Source organism: Papio anubis, chromosome 1 (assembly GCF_008728515.1).
Source record: "Papio anubis isolate 15944 chromosome 1, Panubis1.0, whole genome shotgun sequence".
Taxonomy (NCBI): Eukaryota; Metazoa; Chordata; class Mammalia; order Primates; family Cercopithecidae; genus Papio; species Papio anubis.
The window spans coordinates 49,655,359-49,680,292 of NC_044976.1; the positions used below are offsets into that span (position 1 = coordinate 49,655,359).

The 24,934-nt window shown below is 44.2% G+C and overlaps 1 protein-coding gene and 1 non-coding gene across 2 annotated transcripts in view; one reads left to right on the forward strand and one right to left on the reverse strand.

Annotated features, from left to right (window-relative positions):
- Nucleotides 1-10,000: 10,000 nt before the first annotated feature.
- Nucleotides 10,001-10,104, reverse strand: LOC116272446. Its single transcript, XR_004181125.1, has one exon. It is a non-coding gene; the product is annotated as a small nucleolar RNA U13 (small nucleolar RNA).
- A 4,808-nt stretch (nt 10,105-14,912) lies between these two features.
- Nucleotides 14,913-24,934, forward strand: part of RNF11 (ring finger protein 11) — a 35,737-nt gene continuing 25,715 nt past the window's right edge. The window contains exon 1 of the mRNA XM_003891874.4: nt 14,913-15,512. Coding sequence (XP_003891923.1) covers nt 15,390-15,512 — 123 coding nt within the window. The 5' untranslated portion in view covers nt 14,913-15,389. The remainder of the gene's footprint in view (nt 15,513-24,934) is intronic.

A 24,934-nucleotide genomic window follows, 5' to 3' on the forward strand; every position in this document is an offset into this window, starting at 1 on the left:
TCCGGAGGTTCCAAGACTGCTCCACTTCCATGATTGACATATTGGCAAGGACAATTGAAAGGCTGACTCAGCAGGGCCCTTCACCCTCTCATAAAGGCTAGGCTCAGCCAGGTCCTTCTAGTCTCAATGCCTATCTATGAGGTCTCTCCAAAAGAAATGTCAGATATCTTACTTGACACCTAAGGACCTCAAGAAGCAGGGTTCCAGGAAATAGGACGTGGAAGCTTTTAGTCTTTTAAGATCTGGGCTTGGAAACTGAAACAGCATTATTTCTACCATATTTTATTCATCAAAGCAGTTACAGAGTCTACTCAGATTCAAGAGGAAAGGATAACTAGCTGGGATAGCCCCAGTCTAATAAGGTGAGTAGATATCTTCAAAGATAATGCTAGATGCTAATAGAGAGGTGTACCAAATGCTGGCAGAACACAGGACTAGGAAATATCTATAGTGGGGAAAGGGGAGGATCAGGGTGGGCTTCCCAGAGAAATGACTAGAGTGTTGAGTTTTAAAAGATGAAGAACACTGGGTGTGGTGGCTAATGCCTGTAATCCCAGCACTTTGGGAGGCCGAGGCAGCCAGATCACTTGAGCTCAGGAGTTTGAGACCAGCCTGGCTAACATGGCAAAACCCTGTCTCTACAAAAAATACAGAAGTTGCCCAGTGTTCTGTTACCTATTGTTCAAACACTAAGCAAATCATTCTGCTTCTCTGTACTTTACTTTCTCTGAAAGCTCCAAGGACTGTCCCTTCCCATCTTGGAATACAGGGCTCCATTTGTCAAAAATAAGCTTGACAAACATAATATTCTGTCCATAACTTTGCCCTCATTTTTCTAATTTTTTCATTGCACAGTTTTGAAACAATAATATTAACGAGAAAGAGAGAGAAGAACATTGCTGAAAATCCTCTCCTAGTGAACCATTTTGATTTTTCTGTATTACCTTGGTGACCATTGTCTCCAAGTTCCAAAATTCGAGTCTCTGTCAACATGTCATTTTTTCATTGTTTTAATGACAGAACACATTTCATTGTATTTTCTGTATTTTAACTAAATATTATATCCCAACAAAGTTTTATATTTCATTCATGCATATAGCCAACAACTGTACACTTCCTACAATGTGCTAGACTTTTTTTTTTTTTTTTTTTTGAGACAGGGTCTATAGAAGCTCATCATTAACAGAAAAAATAAAATAAAGAGACAGGGTCTCTCTCTGTTGCCCAGGCTGGAGTGCAGTGGAGTGATCACGGCTCACTGTAGCCTCAATCTCTCAGGTTCAAACTCTAGGGCTCAAACAATCCACCTGTTTCAGCCTCCAGAGTGGCTGGGACCACAAGCATGTGCCACCACGCTCCACTAGTTTTTTTTTAAATTATTATTATTTATAGAGACACAGTCTCCCAGGCTGGTCTCCAATTCCTGGACTCAAGCTCTCCTTCTGGCGTGGCCTCCTAAAGTGCTGGGATTATAGGCGTGAGTCACTGTGCCCGGCCTCTTTTTTTTTTTTTTTTTTTTTGGAGAGAGAATCTCACTCTGTTGCCCAGGCTGGAGTGCAAGATCATTGTTCACTGCAGCCTCGAACTCCTGGGCTCACGAGATTCTCCTCCTTCAGTCTCCTGAGTAGCTGGGATTACTGGTGTGAGCCACTGTGCCCAGCTTAGACTATTTTAGATGCTGAGGATTGCTAGTAGTGAATAAGAGAAGTCCCTTACCCTGTAAGCTTAATTCCAGTAGAAGAGACATGCAATGAACAATTCATATATAGTAAAATGTCAGGTATTATCAAGAAAAACAAAGCAAGGTAAGAGAATAGAGACCGACGTTGTGAAGTATGACCATTTCAGAAAATAACCTCATGGAATGAATATATGATTACTGTACTTAATCACTTCTCTATGATTGAATAGATTGCTGTTTCTGAGATTGTCTTCAGTGAACATCTATATATATAATTATACATATTTTTCCTTATTTTATTTTTATTTTATAAATTTGAAATTTTATCCCATGTGGGAAGCTGAAGATGAAAAACAATTAAAATTTGTCCCCAGGAAGAGGACTACAGGCAGTTTTAGCTCCTGATTTTTACTGTAGAATATTGTAATCACCATAATTAATATTTTAGATGTCTAAATGTTACCAAGAATTTAGATATGTTCTGTGTAGTTTTCCAGTGTATCATGACATTTCTCTCTACTATGCCTTCACCCAAGCTCTTCTCCCTCTTGAGTCCTCTGTCTACAGTCAGTCCCACCCCACCCAACTGCTCTTCCTCCTCCTCCTCATACAAAACTTGAGTGTCATCTCCTTCAAGAAGACTTTTTAACTCCTCTAGAATAATGTTTCTCAAACCTTTTTTTTTTGAGATGGAGTCTCGCCCAGGCTGGAGTGCAGTGGTGTGATCTTGGCTCACTGCAACCTCTGCCTCCCAGGTTCAAGTGACTCTCCTGCCTCAGCCTCCTGAGGAGCTGGGATTACAGGTGCATGCCACCATGCCCGGCTGATTTTTGTATTTTAGTAGAGATGGGGTTTCACCATGTTAGCCAGGCTGGTCTTGAATTCCTGACCTCAAGTGATCCACCCTCCTCGGTCTTCCAAAGTGCTGGGATTACAGGCATGAGCCACCGCGGCTGGAACTTTTCTTTTTTTTGAGACAGAATCTCACTCTGTAGCCCAGGCTGGAGTGCAGTGTCACAATCTCAGCTCACTGCAACCTCCATCTCCCAGGTTCAAGTGATTCTCATGCCTCAGCCTTCCAAGTAGCTGAGACCACAGGCAAGCCCCACCATGCCCAGCTAATTTTTGTATTTTTGCCAGGCTGGTCTCGAACTCCTGGCCTCAACTGATCCTCCTGCCTCAGCCTCTTAAAGTGCTGGGATTACAGGCACAGCCACCATGCCCGCCTTTTTTTTTTTTAAGACAGGATCTCATTCTGTCAGGCTGGAGTGCAGTGGCCCCATCATAGTTCACTGCAGCCTTGACCAACTGGACTCAAGCTCAACTCCCAGTGTGTTGAGATTACAGGCGTGAACCACCATGCTTAGCCTCTGAAACCTTACAAATCATACAAAATCACCTGAGGTGCATACAAATCACCTGAGGATCATGGTAAAATGTATATTCTCATTTAGTCAGTCTCAGGTGGGGCCTGAGAGTTTGCATTTCTAACAAGCTCACAGGATGTTCAAATTAGTGCTGATCAACGGAGCATCCTTTGAGTAAGAAGGCCTTAGAACAGCAACTCTCAAACTTTCCATTTTTGGATTAAAAAGTATTGAGTTCCTTCTTTTCCCATATGCAAAAGAAGAAAAGAATAAGAAAATGTTTTCATAGAGAGACAAAAAAGAAAAATATTGAGAGGCCAGGCTTGGTAGCTCACACCTGTAATCCCAGCCCTTTGGAAGCCTGAGGCATGAGGATCACTTGAGCCTAGAAGTTCAAGACCAGCCTGGGCAATATAGTGAGACCCTGTCTCTACAAAAAAAATAGCTGGGCATGGTGGCGTGTGCCTGTAGTCTCAGCTACTCAGGAGTCTGAGGCAGGAGGATAGCTTGAGCCAGGAGGTCAAGACTGCAGTGAACTGTGATCATGCCACTGTACCCCAGCCTGGGTGACAGAGCCAGCTCAAGCCCCTACCTGTAAAACAAATAAATAAAATATATCAATATTTATCATATTAGAAATCAAAATTGAGAAATATAAAAAAAAATTTAATTTGTTTAAAAGTAATAAATTAAGCCCATTAAATGTTAAGATAAATAACATGTTTGTGAAAAATAACTGTATTTTCCAAAACAAACAAAAAAAGTTCTACATTTCTGCAATATCACTTTAATATCTGGTTCATTTTCCTGGAGAAATAAGCCAGTAAAAAATAAATAATAATAGTCCAGGTGTGGTAGCTCCCACCGGTAATCCCAGCACTTTGGGAGACCGAGGTGGGCAGATCACTTGAGGTCAGGAGTTCAAGACCAGCCTGGCCAACATGATGAAACCCCGTCTCTACTAAAAATACAAAAATTAGAATTAGCCAGGCGTGGTGGCACACGCCTGTAATCCCAGCTATTCAGGGGGCTGAGGCAGAAGAATTGCTTGAACCCTGGAGGCAGAGGTTGCAGTGAGCCAAGATCGCACCCTGCACTCCAGCCTGGGCAACAGAGCAAGACCCTGTCTCAGAAAAAAAAAAAAAAAAGAAAGCAAAAGAAAAGAAAATATACATGTATATACAATATCTGGCTCAAAAGAAGATACTGGATTCTCATAATCTGTTTCTGCATTATAATCTCCTGCAATAGTCTTGGGTAGAATATTCCATTTTATTATTATTATGATTATTATTATTTGAGACGAGTTTCACTCTGTCACCCAGGCTGGAGTGCAATGGCACAATCTTGGCTCACTGCAACCTCTGCCTCCCAGATTCAAGCAATTCTGCTGCCTCAGCCTCCCGAGTATCTGGGATTACAGGCGCCCACCACTACACCCTGCTAATTTATTGTATTTTAGTAGAGACGGGATTTCATCATGTTGCCCAGGCTGGTGTCGAACTCCTGAGCTCAGGCAATCTACCTGCCTCAGCCTCCCAAAGTGCTGGGATTACAGGTGTGAGCCACCACGCCTGGCCCCAATATTCCATTTTAAATTATATTTTATAATTAGGCAACCCCCTTTGGGTCCCCTCCCATTGTATGGTACCTCTGTTTTCACTCTGTTAAATCTTGCAACTGCACACTTTTCTGGTCCATGTTTGTTACTGCTCGAGCTGAGCTTTCACTTGCCGTTCACCACTGCTATTCCCCAACATCCCAGACCCACCGTTGACTTCCACCCCTCCGGATCTGGCAGGGTGTCCGCTGCATTTCTGATCCAGCAGGGCACTCACTGCCACTCCCAATCGGGCTAAAGGCTCGCCATTGTTCCTGCACGGCTAAGTCCCGGCTTCATCCTAATTGAGCTGAACACTAGTTGCTGGGTTCCAAGGTTCTCTTCCACGACCCCCGGCTTCCAACAGAACTATAACACTCACTGCATGGCCCAAGGTTCCATTCCTTGGATCCGTGAGGGCAAGAACCCCAGGTCAGAGAACAAAAGGCCTGCCCCCATCTTGGGAGCGGCCCGCCACATCTTGGGAGCTCTAAGAACAAAGACCTGCCGATAACATCTGGTGGCCCGAACGGGGATTCTCCAAAGCAGTGAGTAATATCGGACCACTTTCACTTGCTATTCTGTCCTATCCTTCCTTAGAATTGGAGGAAAATACCAGGCACCTGTCAGTCAGTTAAAAATGATTAGCGTGGCTGCCGGACTTAAGACTCAGGTGTGAGGCTTCCTGGGAAAAGGCTTTCTAACAACCCCCAATCCTTCTGGGTTGGGAGCATTGGTCTGCCTGGAACCAGCCTCCACTTTCTCAATTTTCCTGAGGAAGCCAAGGGTTGACTAGAGGCAGAAAGCTGTCATCCTGAATTCCTGGCATTAGCCGGTTGAGATCATGGTGCAGCCAGAAGTCGCTACTCAATAGTCGCCCATGCATGCACCCCTACCTTTCCTTCTGACCCATACCTCCTGGGTCCCAACCATGACTTTCTTGAAAGTGTAGCCCCAAAATTCTCCTTACCTCTGAATCTACTTCCTCCGATCCCTGCCTCCTAGGCACTAATGCTTCAGACTTTCACTTCCTCTCCCAAGTATTAGAGCAGGTTCTAGCTCCAAAGGGATCTAAGGAAGCTTTACGCTATGTCCTTAGGCCTCTAGGCTATGAACCCAGGGAGTCTTGTCCTTGGTATCCCTGCCAATTTAGGTATACAGCTCTCTACACGGGCTATGTCGGACCCATTCCCCAATACCCTTGCGAGGGCCTTAGAACTGATAACCCAGTACTTTAACCACTGGAACTGGGTCTACAACAACATAATAGATCAGGATGAAAGCAAATTGAGTAAATTAAAGGGAGGCGCATATTCCTATAGTGGCAAATGGGAGCAATAAGCGAACATCCTTCCCCTCTGTTCCCAAAATCCATCTACAAAGAAAGAGAGGCAGAGAGAGATAGAAAGATAGAAGTAGTAAAGAAAAAAACAGTGTGCCCTATTCCTTTAAAAGCCAGGGTAAATTTAAAACCTATAATTGATAATTGAAGGTCTTCTCCGTGACCCTATGACACGCCAATACTACCTTGTTGACAGTGTAAACAAGGGCGTAGCCCGAAAACACTGAAGCTGCTGAAAACCAGTAGCCTTCCTATCAAAAATCCTTAACCCAGGAACCCTCGGATGGGCCAAATGCATTCAACTAGTAGCGGCAACTGCTTTGCTGAAAGTAGAAAAATAACCTTTAGAGGAAACCTCATTGTGAGCACACCTCAACTGTTCAGAACTGTATGTATATAAATATATATACAGACTCTTAAGTATGCTTACCTAGTCCTCCATGCCCATGCAGCAATATGGAGAGAAAAGGAATTCCTAACTTCCAAGGGAAGTTGATCTGACAGGGAGAGATACAATGTTACTGCTAGATCAGACACTAACCCCAAATGAGAGAAGTGCCACCATAACTGCAGCCTGAGAGTTTGGCGATCTCTGGTATCTCAGTCAGGTCAATGATAGGATGACAACAGAGGAAAAAGAACAATTCCCCACAGGCCAGCAGGCAGTTCCCAGTGTAGACCCTCATTGAGACACAGAATCAGAACATGGAGATTGGTGCCGCAGACATTTGCTAACTTGTATGCTAGAAGGACTAAGGAAAACTAGGAAGAAGCCTCTAAATTATTCAATGATGTCCACTATAACACAGGGAAAGGAAGAAAATCCTACTGCCTTTCTGGAGAGACTAAGGGAGGCATTGAGGAAGCATACCTCCCTGTCACCTGACTCCACTGATGGCCAACTAATCTTAAACAATAAGTTTATCACTCAGTCAGCTACAGATATTAGGAAAAAAAAAAAAAAAAACGTCAAAAGTCCGCCTTAGGCCCAGGCAAAACTTGAAACCCTGTTGAGGCGGTGGCGGTGGCTCAAGCCTATGTCAGCACTTTGGGAGGCCGAGGCAGGCGGATCCGAGTCAGAATCGAGACCATCCTGGCGAACACAGTGAAACCCATACAAAAAATACAAAAAACTGAGGCTGAGGTGGCGGCAGCCTGTAGTCCCAGCTACTCCGGACTGGGCGGGGAGAATGGCGAGAACCGGAGGCCGGGCTTACGAAGTAGAGCCAAAGGAGAAATCCGGCCCACCTTGCACTCCAGCCTGGGTGAGAAGCCAGAGCAAGACTCCGTCTCAAAAAAAAAAAAAAAAAAAAAAAAAAAAAAAAAAAAAAGAAAACCCTATTGAACTTAGCCTCGGTGTTTTATAATAGAGATCGGAGGAGCAGGTGGAGCAGGACAAGCGGAAGGATTAAAAAGCTACCACTTTAGTCATGGTGCTCCGGAGGTGGACTTTGGAAGAGGCTCTGGGGCTAGGGAAGTCTGGAGCAAATCAAGCATCTAATAGGGCTTGCTTCAATACAGTCTAGGACACTTTAAAGGCTGTCTGAATAGAAGACCTCCCCATCCATGCCCCTTATGTCAAGGGAATCACTGGAAGGCCCACCGCCCCAGGGGATGAAGGTCCTCTGAGTCAGAAGCCACTAACCAGATGATCCAGCAGCAGGACTGAGGGTGCCTGGGGCAAGCGCCAGCCCATGCCATCACCCTCACAGAGCCCCAGGTATGCTTGACCATTGAGGGCCAGGAGGTTAACTGTCTCCTGGACACTGATGCAGCCTTCTCAGTCTTACTCTCCTGTCCCGGACAACTGTCCTCCAGATCTGTCACTATCTGAGGGGTCCTAGAACAGCCAGTCACTAGATACTTCTCCCAGCCACTAAGTTGTGACTGGGGAACTTTACTCTTTTCACATGCCTTTCTAATTATGCCTGAAAGCCCCATTCCTTTGTTAGGGAGAGACAGCCTAGCAAAAGCAGGGGCCGTTATACACTAGAATTAGGAGAAGGAAAAAGGGTAAATATATATACAGACTCTAAGTCTGCTTACCTAGTCCTCCATGCCCACGCAGCAATATGGAGAGAAAGGGAATTCCTAACTTCCGAGGGAACACCTATCAAACATCAGGAAGCCATTAGGAGGTTATTATTGGCGGTACAGAAACCTAAAGGGGTGGCAGTCTTACACTGCCGGGGTCATCAGGAAGGAAAGGAAAGGGAAATAGAAGGGAACCGCCAAATGGATATTGAAGCCGAAAGAGCCGCAAGGTGGGACCCTCCATTAGAAATGCTTATAGAAGGACCCCTAGTATGGGGTAATCCCCTCCGGGCAACAAGCCCCAGTACTCAGCAGGAGAAATAGAATGGGGAACCTCACGAGGACATAGTTTCCTCCTCTCAGGATGGCTAGCCACCGAAGAAGGAAAAATACTTTTGCCTGCAGCTAACCAATGGAAATTACTTAAAATCCTTCACCAAACCATTCACTTTTGCATTGATAGCACCCATCAGATGTCCAAATTATTATTTACTGGACCAAGCCTTTTCAAAACTATCAAGCAGATAGTCAGGGCCTGTGAATGTGCCAAAGAAATAATTCCCTGCACTTCAGGCCATACATTTCAATCCCTATATCTTTAACCTCCTTGTTAAGTTTGTCTCTTCTAGAATCAAAGCTGTAAAACTACAATTGGTTCTTCAAATGGAGCCCCAAATGCAGTCCATGACTAAGATTCTACTGTGGACCACTGGACCAGCCTGCTAGCCCGTACTCCAGTGTTAATGACATCAAAGGCACCCCTACCAAGGAAATCTCAACTGCATGACCCATACTACACCCAGTTCAGCAGGAAGCAGTTAAAGCAGTCGTCGGCCAACCTCCCCAACAGCACTTGGGTTTTCCTGTTGAGAGGGGGGACTGAGAGATGGGACTAGCTGAATTTCCTAGGCCGACTAGGAATTCCTAAGCCTAGCTGGGAAAGGTGACTGCACCTACCTTTAAACACGGGGCTTGTAACTCAGCTCACACTCAACCAATCAGGTAGTAAAGAGGGCTCACTAGAATACAAATTAGGCTAAAGCAGGAGGTAAAGAAATAGTCAAATCATATATCGCCTGAGAGCACGGGGGAGGAACAATGATTGGGATATAAACCCAGTCTTTCGAGCAGGGAGTGGTAACCCCCTTTGGGTCCCTTCCCATTGTATGGGAGCTGTTTTCACTCTGTTAAATCTTGCAACTGCAAAAATAATAATAATAAACAAATTATATTTTGTAATTAAGTCACACTCTTTGGTCTAAGGACACTTCCGAAAGGCTCCTTTCCAAAACCAGGTTAGGAAGAAGATCACTGAATAGCTACTTCCTTATATGTGAATACACATTTATGCCAAAGGCATTCAAGATAAGCCATCTCCCATTCCCTTTACCTGTGAATAGCCTTGTGACATCAGGCAAGTTACTTAATCTCTTTGAAGCCATATTTGTATTTCTGTAAAAGATGACTATCACTGTACCTTCCAGGTCTCTTTATTTGTCCAGTTCTGTCTAATAAAGGCCAGTTATGATTATACACACTAACAACTGTGGCTGGGTGAGGTAGCTCACGCCTGTAATCCCAGCACTTTGGGAGGCTGGGATTGCAGGTGTGAGCCACCACACCTGGCTCTACACAAATTTTAAAAATTAGCCAGGTGTGGTGGTGCACACCTGTGGTCCAGCCACCTGGGAGGCAGATGTGGGAGGATAGCTTGAGCCCAGGAGTTCGATGTTGCAGTCATGATCTTTTCACTGCACTCCAGCCTGGGTGATGGAGGGAGACCCTGTCTCTAAAAATAAATAAATAAATAAATAAATAAGAAAAAATTGTGTTAAAATATTCATGTATGATTAGCAGTAGACATACATAATATAATAATAGATCCCATTTTTTTTTATCATTGCATATATTCCAACTGAATGAAATCAGAGACAGCCTCATGAAGAAGGTGGTATTTCAGGATAATTTTTTTTTCATGTCAGACCCATAATGTGCTGACGTCGTAACAAGGTTCCAGGGTGGCACATCTCACACATGCATGTGAATACCCAGTCATCATGCTTATGAATTACAAAAGAATCTCAAAATCTTAAAAGATGCTTGATTTCAACAGAAGGTAACAGCATGGCAAAAGTTAGAGGATAGAGGTGGAAAGGCATACTGAAAGTCAAGGCTATGGAAAGCACTGTGATGCGGCTAGAATGTAGGATGCCAGGTTGGAATTGGAGTCACTTGGTTAAGTGTAGACAATCAACAAAACAATCAAGTCCTGTTACATTTGCTGATTTCCAAGGTATAAATACTCTCACCATGGGCAATTTCAAGCTACCAATCTGGCATCACTAAACACAGAATTAGGGAGAGATGTTCAGCGGCTTGTCATTATAAAGTATTTCTACCACAGAGATACACTAGAAGGAAATAACCTCAATAACACAGACAATAGTGAAATACAGTAAAGTAGTTAGCCATTAGTTTTGGGTATTTATTGTTTGTTTTTAATATACCTATTTAACTGTAAGTTTATATAATTTAATTTTTAATAATGACTATGTTTAACAACTAGGTCACACAATTCCGGAAATTCTAACAATTGGCTCGTATGAGCTAGTATGAACCAACTCTAGCACACGTTTATATCTTACATCATTTGTAATATGGGGATATCAGTAGTGTCCATTTCATAGAGTTTTGAGGGTTGAATGAATTACCAGAAAGGGCAAATAAAACACATGCTGTCATACAGAGAGTGTTTTATAAGTGTTTGCTATGATGGCTATTATTCAACTTGGGCCTATTATTTTCACATCTGATTAGCTTGTGAGTATCCAAAAGAGCCATGACTGTGTTAGGTCCTAGTCACTCTGCAGATCATTTAATTAGCATTAATTGAACAGAAGTAAAGCAGTTAGGACAATGCCTTACACATAGGAAGCACTACATAAGTGATAGACACAATTTTATTCTGGTAGTTTTATTCATTATTATCAAGACCACATGGCTGGGCATGGTGGCTCATGCCTGAAATCCCTGAACTTTGGGAGGCCAAGGCAGGTGGATCATTTGAGGTCAGGAGCTCGAGATCAGCCTGACCAACATGGTGAAACACCATCTTGACTAAAAATACAAAAAATTAGCTGGGCATGATGGCCCCCGCCTATAATTCCAGCTACTCAGGAGGCTGAGACATGAGAATCACTTGAACCCAGGAGGCGGAGGTTGCAGTGAGCCGAGATTGTGCCACTGCACTCCAGCCTGTGTGACAAAGTGAGACTTCATCTCAAAAAAAAAAAAGACCATTTCTATCATTTTTTTAAGCTATGTTAAAATTGTAGCTGGTATTTTACTCATCCACAAGAAAATAATGGTCAATAACCGTTCACCTTTTCTAAAATGTCATTTCCCCTGAACTCAAGGGAATATACAACAGTTATTCTCTCACCAGACGCAGAGGTCTAAAGCTGTACCTTTGTGAGTTAGTGATATATACATGCTCATGGAAGCAAAAGTTAAAAATAAAAGTAGAATAAAGATCTGAATGTAGCCCTGCTAACTGTTCACCTACTTGTCTCATCTACTTGAGTTTGAGCTATTTGAAGGCAGGGACCATGTCCAAGCCATTAATGGGCTTCAAATGCTCCTCCCATCTTCTGGCAAACAACCAAACTTGTTTGTTTGTTCGTTTATTTATTGAGACGGAGTCTCACTCTGTCTGGAGTGCGATGGCGCCATCTCAGCTCACTGCAACCTCCGCCTCTCGGGTTCAAGCGATTCTCCTGCCTTAGCCTCCCGAGGAGCTGGGATTACAGGTGCATGCCACCATGCCCAGCTAACTTTTGTATTTTTAGTAGAGATGGGGTTTCACCATATTGGCCAGGCTGGTTTAGAACTCCTGACCTTGTGATCCACCTGCCTGTGCTGGGATTACAGGCGTGCGCCACCGCGCCCAGCCCAAGCTAGTTTTAGATTTAGCAAGATCACTTCTTTTCACAAGGCACTATAGAACTTTTCAAGAGCTTGTGTCAGTGTTATCCACCTGTGGAAAAAAAGTATGAAAAACAAAACTTAAAATAAATCTGGCCTGGCGAGGTGGCTCACGTCAATAATCCCAGCACTTTGGGAGGCCAACGTGGGTGGATCACCTGAGGTCAGGAATTCGAGACCAGCCTGGCCAACATAGTGAAACCCCATCTCTACTAAAAATAGAAAAAATTAGTCTAGTGTGGTGGTGCATGCCTGTAATCCCAGCTATTCGGAGGCTGAGGCAGGAGAATCGCTTGAACCAGGGAGGTAGATGTTGCGGTGAGCCAAGATTGCACCATTGCACTCTAGCCTGGGCAACACGAGTGAAACTCTGTCTCAAAAGTTAAAAAAAAAAAAAAAATTAAAACTAAATAAATAAATCTATGTCTGGCCAGGCATACAGTGGCTCACACCTGTAATTCCAGTACTTTGGGAGGCTGAGGCAGGAGGACTGCTTGACCCCAGGAGTTCGAGACCAGCCTGGGCAACATGGCAAGACCTCATCTCTACCAAGAACAAAAACAAAAACAAATGCAAAGCATGGTGGCATGCACCTGTAGTTCTAGTTACTGAAGAGGCCTGGAGGATCACCTGAGCCCAGGAGGTTGAAGCTGCAGTGAGCATCGATCAAGTCAGCCTGGGTGACAGAGTGAGACCCTGTCTCCAAAAACAAACAAACAACGTCTACAAATTCTAGCACTGTGTAAATATTATGTCAAATAATTTTATAAATTATTATTAATAAAAATTTCTTTAGGTGTGATAATAATTTGTGGGATAAATTTTCTGACTTTGTAAAAATTCCAGAGTACCTCTGATTTCTGGTAAATTTAGCCAGTCATAAATTAAATGAGTTCCCGGAAGCTCAACAATTCCAAAACCAAAATCATGAGTCAACTCATTCTTTCTTTCCTTTTCTTCCTTCTGTCTTTTCCTTCCTTCCTTTCTTTCCCTCCTTCCTTCCTTCTTCTTTTCTTTCTTTCCTCTTTCTCTCCCTTCCTTCTTTCCTTCCTTCCTCCCTCCCTCCTCCCTTCTCTTTCTCTGTGTTTCTCTTTCTCCTTCCTTTTTTTGGGGGGTGACTGAGTCTTACTCACTCCCTCACCCAGGCTAGAGTGCAGTGGTACAATCTCCGCTCACTGCACTGCAACCTCCACCTCCCAGGTTCAAGCAGTTTTCCTGCCTCAGCCTCCAGAGTAGCTGGGACTACAGGTGTGCACCACCACATCTGGCTAGTTTTTGTATTTTTAGTAGAGATGGGGTTTCACCGTGTTGGCCAGGCTGGTCTCGAATCCCTGACCTCAAGTGATCCACCCGCCTCAACCTCCCAAAGTGCTGGGATTACAGACTTAAGCCACCACACCTGGCTCAAAATTATGAGTCTTTTCAAAAATTTTATATCAAAAATTTGAGTGCATTTAAATAAGATAGTGACTTCGTAGAATAGGGACTGCAGAGTAAGAGTGTTCAGACCCATTCAAGTTTAATATAGCCCTACCTCTAAGAATCCTTTCTGTTCCTCAAATGAACTAATTGCTGTCTTCTGGTTCCTCTAAAAACCTTGGGGTCCGTGGCAGGGTGTGGGCTTAGGACTCATCTGATTACTTGTCTTCCCAGGTGGTCTCTGGGCTCTATCAGCAACAAGCCAGGTGTGATCATCCTTTTCCCCAGTCCTTAGCGTGGATTCTGGTATATACACGCACACACAAATTCAGTAAATGATGAATAAAACGAAAGGCAGTCAAGACCACCTGTTGAATGAACGTCTATCAGGAGCACTGTCATCCTTGCTTCCTTCTTTTGCATATGTTGTTTGAGCTGTTCATTGAACCAAGGAGAGAGCATACTCTACCTTGGGCAGTGTGCCAGCCTTGCACAGAGGGACAGATGATTCAGCTTGATCGGGCTGTGTGAGAGCACAGAGGAAGCGACTAACCCAGACTGGAGGGTCAGGAGAGTTTCCCCAGGGGAAATGAAGTTGCATCCAGAAGGATTCCTGAGAATAATGATTAGCCTGATAAGAAGCAGAAAGGTTGGGAGTGGAGAGAAGCGGGTTTCTGTGAGAGAAACAATATGGACATAGGCCCCAGGCAGAGGCAATAGTATTCCAGATAACCAAAAGCATTTGAGAGTCTAGTTTAGAATTTGAGAAAGAGGTGACAATGCTGATAATGAGATTGAAAGAAAGTCAGATTTGTAAACCATTTAGGGATTGTTTTAAAGACAGCCTTGAGGAGACATTGAAGGTTTTAACAGGAGAATGACACCATCCGATTCAAATTTTAAAAAGATAATTCTGTCAACTGTGCCAACAGTGAATTGGATGTGGGCAATGATGAACTCAGGAACAGCTGAGAGTCTATTGCAGAAGTCAAGGTGAGAGATGATGGTGGCTTGGACTTTGGTACTGGGACTGGAAAGAAATGAACAATCTGATATACAACTGGAAGAAGAATCTCTCCGGCTGTGATGTGGGAGGATAAGGACACGACTGGAGAGGTAGGGAGGGTTCACTAACGAGCTAGGACCTTATCTGATGCGATAAAGGGGAAGCCTTTTAACATTTTAATCATGGGCCTAATCCATTCCAATATGGGTTTATATAAATAGACCGCCTCGTGGAGGGTGGTGAGAAGATTGTCAGGCAGTGCACAGGTAAGAACTGAGCCTTAGACGGGGCGGGAGACGGGAAATTGGTTTCGGAGTCAGGTACGGAGCCAAGCAGTCAGAGACAAGCAAAAATTGACGCAGGACGGGGAACAGCTGCTGGTGGAGAGGGGGTTGGTAGCCGCCCGAGCCGCCGGAGCCGCCCTCGCCTCCTGCCGCCGGGGGCGGAACCAGAGCACGCACGGCGCGATGACGCAGGGCCCGAGCCGGCCTCGTTCTGGCCGCCACTGCCGCGCTGAGGCGGAGTAGGATGAGGCCCGCGGCCGTGGCTCCGGCGTCGGCGGGGGCAGCAGCAGCTGAGGCAGCAGCTGAGGCAGCCGTGACGGCCGCGCCCCCCCCTGCTGACCTGGATTAGGCCCAGCAGCTCCGTGGCCGCCGCCGCCCCGCGGGGGGGGGGGGGGGGGAGTGCTTCGTCTCCCCGCCCCCCCCCCCCATCGCTGCCTCGCAGGAGGCAAACGCCGCGACCCCAGCGGAGCCCGCGGCCCAGCCTTGAGCCCCCACTCCCGGGGGCTGGCATGAGCGGCCCCTTGGCGGCACCGTGGGGCGGTGGAGTCGCCTCCTTCTGATCCCCGGCCTGCCGCCCGACCCCACCTTGCCAACCGAGGCGGACCGCGGAGCGTGCGAACGACCCCATCGCTGCTTTCTCCTCCCCCAGATCACGCACCCCAGCTCCGGAAGATGGGGAACTGCCTCAAATCCCCCACCTCGGATGACATCTCCCTGCTTCACGAGTCTCAGTCTGACCGGGCTAGCTTTGGCGAGGGGACGGAGCCGGATCAGGAGCCGCCGCCGCCATATCAGGTAGGGGAGGGTGTGTGTTGGGGGGAGCAAGTAGAGGCAGCTCTGGTGGAGGTTGAGGGGGCTTCGGGGCCATCTCTGCCCCTGGCTTCGGCAAGGCCTGGCCTGGGCGGCATTGACCCCCTTAGGGCTGGATCTGAGGGCATTTGCTCTCTGATCTCAGAATAGGGTTGATTCTTCGCCTCCCCTCGGGCACCGTGTGGGGATGATACTCTCTGCCCTTGAGTTCTGGGATCAGAGTATGTGATCACATCCCCTTGGCCAGTGTCTGGTGGTTCGCTTGTGGAGTTTGGGAGTGACATTTTCCTGCCTTTATGTCTGAATCGTATGATTTCCTCATCGCACCGCCAACTGGATTATGGGTTCTGGATAGGTGGTTGCAAAGCACCCCCCCCCCCCCCCGCCCCATTTATGTTTTCATGTGTGGTCATCCTCTTACCCCCTCCCTCGTCTTTTTGTTAATTGGATCTGGCAGGTCTTCATTTCTGCCTCTGCTTGGGAGACGGATCTCCAAGTGGTGATTTTAACCCTAGCGACATCGAGTTGTTTATATATATATATTAATTTTAATCCCTCCTCCTTTTGCTCCACCCTTATGACACACCTTTTAAACGTGCTGACTTAAGAAAACTTGATTAGCTTCAACTTTGGAAACCTTTAAACCTAGCTTGGGAAATTCCTTCAGTTACGCGTGTTCTCCCTTTGTATCAAAGACTCTCCTGAATATGTTTTACTGCTTTTTGTACAACAATCAGTAGTCCCAGATGTGTTGCAGAATTCGAGTGAAGACCTCTTAAACTCTAAATAGGTATGTGGATGTCATAATCCACAATATATGTTTGAAAACCTTTCCTGTACTTTTTCCATTTTAGATGATACTGAATACAACCTTTTCCAGAGGGCTTCAGTAGTAGTAGTACTTAATTTTTTCCTGAAGAGTTTAGTTTTCTGACTGGGCAGGCTCCTTTGTTGTTTCATGTGATGACATCATTATCTAGTATTTTCTTTTCTCATTCCTGTGTAAACCAATGTCTCATCACACCAGAAAAACCTGATCATATATGCTGGTTTTCTGAATAAAATTTTTCTGGGGCATTTCGTATATACCAGTAAGGTCCAGTCTTGATTGTGGTATACAGAAGCCTCCGTAACTTCTCTCTCTTACATTCTGTATTCCAGGCCTACCAAATACAACACGCTGTTCACACCTTTGTTTTGCTCCAGTTCCTGTCTGCTTGGAACCCTTCCCCCAGGTCAGCCAGGTGGACATCTAATCCTCTTTGAGAACTCAGCTTTCCATATTTGAAGTCCCAGCATTCCCTTTCCTCCCAGCCCGAATCCCTTGCGTCCCCACTGAAACCTCTACACTTCCATAAGCAATATCTATAACACTTTAGTGTTGTATCTTTGTTAGATGTGTGTCTCATCCTTGCATTCACCTCCTTCAGTACAAGCTGCATGAAGGTAGAGAATCTGTGTTTCCGGTTTGCTGTTGTATCCCTCGCATCTGCCTCAGTAGGTACTCAGTAACCGGGAGATAGATTACAAGTAAAAGCCCTTGAGAACAAGGACTCTGCCCTCGCTCAGTTTCTGGCACATAAGCACCTAAATGTTGAATTAATTAATGAAGTTGAATTTAGTATTTTCTGTATTTACACGACTATTTTTTCCAAAGTAAGTTGTCACAAGGGTAGTCTCTTAAAAATCAAAGCTGAATCTGGGTGTCTTTATAAGTACCTTTGAGTGAAGCAAGCAAGCTATGTTTATCCTTCACTCTCTTTCCCCTCTATATTTACTATACAACAAGAGTGCTTATTTCACCTTTTTTTTTTTTTTTTTTAATGAGACGGAGTCTCGCTCTGTCGCCCTTGCTGGAGTGCAGTGGCATGATCTCACTGCTCACTGCAACCTCTGCCTGCCGGATTCTAGTGATTCTGCTGCTTCAGCCTCCTGAGTAGCTGGGATTACAGGCACGTGCCACCACGCCTAGCTAATTTTTGTACTTTTAGTAGAGACAGGGTTTCACCATGTTGGTCAGGCTGGTCTTGAACTCCTGACCTCAAGCAATTCACCCACCTTGGTCTCCCAAAGTGCTGGGATTATAGATGTGAGCCACCACATTTGGCCTGAAGTTTTTATTTTAAAATCTCTTATGCTCCCGACCCTCACCCCCTTCTTTTTTTAAAAAATAGAGACAGGGGCTCCTATGTTGCCTAGGCTGGTCTTGAACTCCTGGCCCCAAGCAATTCTCCTGCCTCCTATCCCCTTTCTTTCCAGGCAAATTGAATATCTTTGACTTGTTCTCTTTCTCCTATCCTTATGATAATTGTACTATTAAAGGTACTAGAGTTTATGGAAAGTGTGTTTGCCTTTTCCAGAAGAACTAGGTGATGATGAGGGATGAGGGGTTTTTGGTGTCATGAAGGAACTTTTTTTGGAAATGTTATATTTTTGACAGTGGGAGTTTTTTATGGTTGCGCTTTCCTGAAGTGAATGACGCAGACTAATATACAAATTCAGTATCAATTGGAAGAAAATTACTTTAAAAGATGGAAGCATAAAAAGAAACTTTTGGAGGAAAAGTATTGTCCCCCACCCCCAAAGAAATAAGATCTGTTTTAGGAATGGTTATTTTAGATGATCTGAGAAACAGCAATCCAAAGTTATTTATTCATTTATTTGAGTTGGGAATCTCCCTCTGTCATCCAGGTTAGAGTGGATTGGTCACTTGGCAGCCTCAAACTCCTGGCTTCAGGTGATCCTCCTCCCTTAGCCTCCCAAAGACTGGAATTACAGGCATGAGCTACCTCACACAGCAGATTTATAGTACTTTCAGTTGATAAAAGTAACCTTTTCAACAAATTGTATGTAATTAACAGTGAATAGCTGATTGTAAAGGAACATGTTTTCTTGAGGTGAGAAGTTAAAAGATGTCATTGTTTGCTGCTTTATATGTACAATGTACATATAATGACAAGAGCCAGTTCCATTTATTTCCTATTAACATCTGACAAATTTGTTTTTATTTATTTTTGCCTAAAAGTAAACCCCTTGCACCATTATGATCCAAGTTTGTAGGAAGTGCGTATTTCTTTCCATGGTTTCTTTTGTAGCCTCCTAACTGGTCTCCCTGCTTTCACTCTTGTACTTGCTAAGGCCTGTCCTCAACACAACAGCCATATTTTTTTAAAACTGAACTCTACAGTCTGCCCAACCCTCTGTGGATCCTTGTCTCATTCAAAGTAAAAATCAGATTCCTTATAGTATCCCATAAACCGTACATAATCTGTACCCCTTGTTTCCACACATGTCCCTTGACACCTACAGCTAACCCCTTTGTTGGCTTCCCTCCAGCTTCCCTGGCCTCATTGCTATTCTAGGACCTTTGTTCTCCTTATTATGTCTGGAGTACTCTTTCCCAGATTTCATGGCTGACTGACTCCCTCACCTCCTTCAAGTCTTTTCTCAAATGCCACCTTAAACCTTCTCTGACCACCCTATTTGAAAGTGCAACCTGCCCTAATACCCTGGAAGTCCCTCTCACCCTATTCTGTTTTTCCCTCCCAATACCATTTGTTACTTTCTAACACAAGTTAGAAAGTTACATTGTCTATCATCTGTCTTCTCCCACTAGATAGAAAAGAGAAAAGGGGATTTATTTATTTATTTATTTATTTATTTATTTATTTATTTATTTTTTTATTTTTTTATTTTTTTGAGACTGAGTCTGGCTCTGTCGCCCAGGCTGGAGTGCAGTGGCCGGATCTCAGCTCACTGCAAGCTCCGCCTCCCGGGTTTACGCCATTCTCCTGCCTCAGCCTCCGGAGTAGCTGGGACCACAGGCGCCCGCCACCTCGCCCGGCTAGTTTTTTGTATTTTTTAGTAGAGACGGGGTTTCACCGTGTTAGCCAGGATGGTCTCGATCTCCTGACCTTGTGATCCGCCCGTCTCAGCCTCCCAAAGTGCTGGGATTACAGGCTTGAGCCACCGCGCCCGGCTATTTATTTATTTTTGAGGAGTCTGGCTCTGTTGCCCAGGCTGGAGTGCAGTGGTGTGATCTCAGCTTACTGCAAGCTCTGCCTCCCGGGTTCACGCCATTCTCCTGCCTCAGCTTCCCGAGTAGCTGGGACTACAGGCGCCCGCCACCACGCCCAGCTAATTTTTTGTATTTTTATAGAGACAGGGGTATCACCGTGTTAGCCAGGATGGTGTTGATCTCCTGACCTTGTGATCCATCTGCCTTTGCCTCCCAAAGTGCTGGGATTTCAGGCGTGAGCCACCGTGCCCGGCCGATTTTTTTTTTTAATTGGTGTTTCCTAAGTACTTATAACAGCGCCTGGCACATATTAGGCATTCAGCAATTTGGTAATGCATGAATAGATTTCTTTTAAATGAACTAATGTATTTGAGGCAGGTATACTTGAACTGCTTGTAAGAACTCTGCGTTTTCCTAGTGCCATTTTTGCTTCTATATTGTCGATCAGTTTTTTGTTGTTGTTTTTTTGTTTTGTGACTGGGCCTCCCTGTGTTACCCAGGCTGGTCTCTCTCTATATATATATGTTTGGGTTTTTTTTGTTTTCTCTTTTTTGAGACCAAGTCTCGCCCTGTTGCCCAGCTAGAGTGCAGTGGTGCGATCTTGGCTCCGCCTCCTGGGTTCAAGTGATTCTCCTGCCTCAGTCTCTCAAGTAGTTGGGACTACAGGCATGCGCCACCAAGGCCAGCTAATTTTTGTACTTTTAGTAGAAATGGAGGTTTGCCATGTTGACCAGGCTGGTCTCAAACTCCTCACTTCAGGTGATCTGCCTGCCTTGGCCTCCCAAAGTACTGGGATTACAGGCATGAGCCCCTGCACCTGCCCTTTATGTTTTTTAAATTTAGAAAATAGAGACGGGGTCTCATTATGTTGCTAGTCTCAAACTCCTGGGCTCAAGGGATACTCATGCCTCAGCCTCTTGAGTAACTAGGGTTACAGGTGCGCTTCCACTCTGCCTGGCTTAGGTTTTTTAAAAAAATTATTTCCTTTAGAGGTGAAGTCTTGCTGTGTTGCCCAGGCTGGAGTGCAGGTGCAATTATAGTGCATTGCAGCCTCCACCTCCAGGTCTCGAAAGGATCCTGTGGCTTCAGTCTCCTGAGTAGCTGGGACTATAGGGGTAGATCAGTTTTAAGGAATCCAAAAAGTCAAATTCCAGTAATATTAAATACAGTAATTGGTTTAAACTAATGTATTTAGTGATTTAGGGGGTTTTGCCCTGTATATATATCACCACAAGATATTTATGTAATGGTAAAGTACTTGGGGGAGAAAAAGGAAGTACTTGAATCTCTATCCTTGAAGTATTGGATGGGAAGAGATTTAGGGTGTTTGTCGAATTAGAAAGTAGAAACAAATTTGTCGCACCCTCCACCCAACTCCTGTATTCGTAAATGTTTAAAAAGAATACAGAGGAAATCTGACCAGCCAAGGCAGTCTCGGAATGACAGTGAGTGGGAGGATAAGTCAGGAAAGGCTGAAGAAGGGAGGTCCATGAGAGGGGGAGGCCAGGTAGGCAGCCCAGTCCTGAAAGACATATGTAAAACAGCTTGAGGTTCCCCTCTGTCACTGTGAGCTTTGTTATGTGCTCATTTGAGGGAGGCACTCTGTTAAAAGAGCATAATATTCATTGAACAACAAACCATGTTACACTTTCTAATCTGAATATGTAAAAAGAAGGGTAGATATCTCTCAATTTTGCAGTAATTATAGTTTGAGATTCGCCAGTCTTTTTCTCCGACCTATACTTTTTGATTAATACATTTGAAATTTTAAAATCCTAAGTTTGTATAGCATTGAATGCAAGTGTAGCTCTGCTTTTAGCGTCAGATGGTCCTGTGTTCAAATTCTGACTCTGCCGCTTACGTGTAAAATATGAAAAAGGAAAGGATTTATCAGATTGTTTTGGGGAGCTTTTTTGACAAATAAGAAAATGTAACATTTTGGATATTTCAAATTGAACCTGCATAAAGCTTTCTTCAAGATACCTTTTTTTTTTTTTTGGCCGGGGACAGTGGCTCATGCCTGTCATCCCAACACTTAGGTGGCCAAAGCAGGAGGATCATTTGATCCCAGGAATTCGAGAACAGTCTGGGCAACAAAGTGAGACCCCATCTCTATTAAAATACCAAACAAAAACAAAAACCCTCTTTTTTTGTTAAAAGGATTGGTTTATCCTGTAGAATGCACTAAAAATAACCCCCTTCCTTGTAAAAAATCTAGAATGTAATGCTTATTTTTACATGCAAAGCTATAATGTTTTGTGGGGAATGGGCTTGTTTTTAGAGATGGAGCCTCACTTTGCCCAGGCTAGTTTCGAACCCCTGGGCTCAACTGATCCTCCCACCGTGCCTCCCAGTGTTGGGATTACGTATGTGAGTCACTGTGCCCTGCCTGTAATGGTATATCAATGCCTCATTTTCCTGAACTTACAAAATTAAATTTAGATAGAGGGTTGTTTTTTTCTTATTAGCATTTTGTTTACCATTTTGGTGGAAAAATCCCCAAATTTATTTCACATATCTTGGCCTTGTTATACAAATTATTCAGCTTTTAACAATTTACTTTTGTGAAGTTTTATCCATCCCCTTCATGTTCAAGTTCAGCCTTCTTACTGAGGGGCAGATCAACTAACTCCACCTTTGTTAATAAAGCCTTCACTGACCATTTTTTTCCTCTCACTGCTGATTTGTCATGTACGGTTTTTTTTGTGTTTGTAACATTTATCTGGAAATCATATATTGCCTTATTAGCTTTTGTTGCTTTAACAGTTGTTTTTCCACATCACGATTTCCTCAAAAATGAGAATGATACATTAAACTTGTAAGATATCTTAGTGGAGTAGAATGTTACCTTCCATATTGTAGACACCCAATGAATATTTGATGATAGACTAACTTAGAACTATGCCTTCTTCACCTTGTAAGGTCACCATCATAATTGAGGTCCTCATCAGTTCTTACAGCAACATAATTGATGTCCCCTCCTCATTCATTTCATTCCATGTTGCCAGATAAATTTCATCCCTGATCAGATTGCTTGCCTTGTAATCCTTAATGATTTTTTTTTTTTGGAAACACAGTCTCACTCTGTTGCCCAGGTTGGAGTACAGTGGTGTCACCTCAGCTCACTGCAACCTCCGCCTCCCAGGTCCAAGCAATTCTCCTGTCTCAGCCTCCCGAGTAGCTGGGATTACAGGCATGCGCCACCACACCCAGCTAATTTTTGTATTTTTAATAAAGATGGGGTTTCACCGTATTGGTCAGGCTTCTGTGCAACTCCTAACCTCAAGTAATCCACCCTCCTTGGCCTCCCAAAGTGCTGGGATTACAGGCGTGAGCCACCATGCCTGGCCCTTAATGATTCTTTACTGTAACTAACCACTGAAGATATCTGACTTAGCATTCAAAGTCAGGATTTGGCTCTATGTATACTTTTTCAGCTCTTCATAGCCTTGTGCTTTCTTTTATACAACCTGTATACTCCAGTCATGCAGAACAGTTTGCTGTATTCCATATATGTCTTCTGCTTTCCTGTTTTTGCCCATTCTATACCCATTGCCCAGAACGTTCTTCCTTAATCCTTCCTAGTCTCATTTCTAATATTCAGGGCCCAGTTCAAATGCCAAGAATCCACGAATTCTGATTTCTCCTACATATACTTTTCTTAATCTGAACTCCTTTATTACTTTGTGCACCATTCTTAGGACATTTTACCCTTTTTAATTTTAATTATTTGTGATAGTGTCACATCTACTCTTAAAATTCAAGTCTGGGCCGGGTGCGGTGGCTCAAGCCTGTAATCCCAGCACTTTGGGAGGCCGAGATGGGCAGATCATGAGGTCAGGAGATTGAGACCATCCTGGCTAACACGTTGAAACCCCGTCTCTACTAAAAAAAAAAAAAATACAAAAACTAGCCGGGCCACGTGGCGGGCGCCTGTAGTCCTAGCTACTCCGGAGGCTGAGGTAGGAGAATGGTGTAAGCTCGGGAGGCGGAGCTTGCAGTGAGCTGAGATCCGGCCACTGCACTCCAGCCTGGGCGACAGAGCCAGACTCTGTCTCAAAAAAAAAAAAAAAAAAAATTCAAGTCTGGTTCATTTTCGCATTGCTAGAACTACAGTTTTCACATAGCAGGCACTTACACTTTAGTGAATGTCATGATCAGCATTTTGCTGTAAGAGTGTGTGATTGTATGGTTGTTAGTGTCTATTAAACATTCCTAGAATCCTGTGCTTTAGTGTTTGGCCTATCACTTCTAATTTATAAAGTATGTTGAGCTTTGGGAAAGTTAATTTCATTATATATTTTTTGAATTTGGTTTTGTGTTCTATGAAGTTCAGCTTGCCTAGGTGACTTATAAATAAGTAACCAGTTATTTGTTATTTGTGTGACCGCATTGTTGTGGGTTTTTTCTTTGTTTCTGCCTGATCTCTCAATTTGAATGCACTTTAATAAAGGCTGATTTTTTGGCTTTAAGATTGTATGCATCATTAGGAGTAAGACAGTCTGTGTTCAGAGTTTAATTCTAGAGCTAATTATAGGGTAACTTGAGAAGATGGGATGGTGAGTTACTTGGTACATAAGATCTGAGCACTTGATTTTCTTAAAATATTTTTTAGGTAATACTTAGTAGAAACCTTTGTTGCAGAATTTTGATCTTCACAAGTTTTAATATGAATACTTAGGTAGATTGGGATTCTTTTTCTTTCTTTGAGACAAAATCTTACTCGGTTGCCTAGGCTGAGTGTAGTGGCATGATCATGGCTCACTGCAGTCTCAACCTCACGGGCTCAAGCCATCCTCCCACATCAGCCTCCTGAGTAGCTGGGGCTACAGGCGTGCACCAACTTGCCTGGCTAATTTTAATTTTTGTAGAGACAGGGATCAAGCAATCCTCCCACCTTAGTCTCCTAAGTAGCTGGGGCTACAGGTGCATACCACCATACCCAGCTATTTTTTGTAGTTTTAGTAGAGACAGGGTCTCACTATATTGCCCAGGCTGGTCACAAACTCCTGAGCTCGAGCAGTCCACCCACCTCGGCCTCCCAAAGTGCTAGGATTATAAGTATGAGCCACCATGCCCAGCCAACAGCCTTTTTTTTTTTTTTTTTTTTTTTTTGGGAGTTGGAGTCTTGCTCTGTTGCCCAGGCTGGAGTACAGTGGTGCAGTCTCAGCCCACTGCAACTTCTGCCACCTGGGTTCAAGTGATTCTTCTGTCTCGGCCTCCTGAGTAGCTGGGATTACAGGCGCCTGCCATCATGCCTGGCTAATTTTTTTTATTTTTAGTAGAGATGGGGTTTCACCATGTTGGCCAGGCTGGTCTTGAACTCCTGACCTCGTGATCCACCCACCTAGGCCTCCTAGAGTGCTCAGATTACAGGCATGAGCCACTG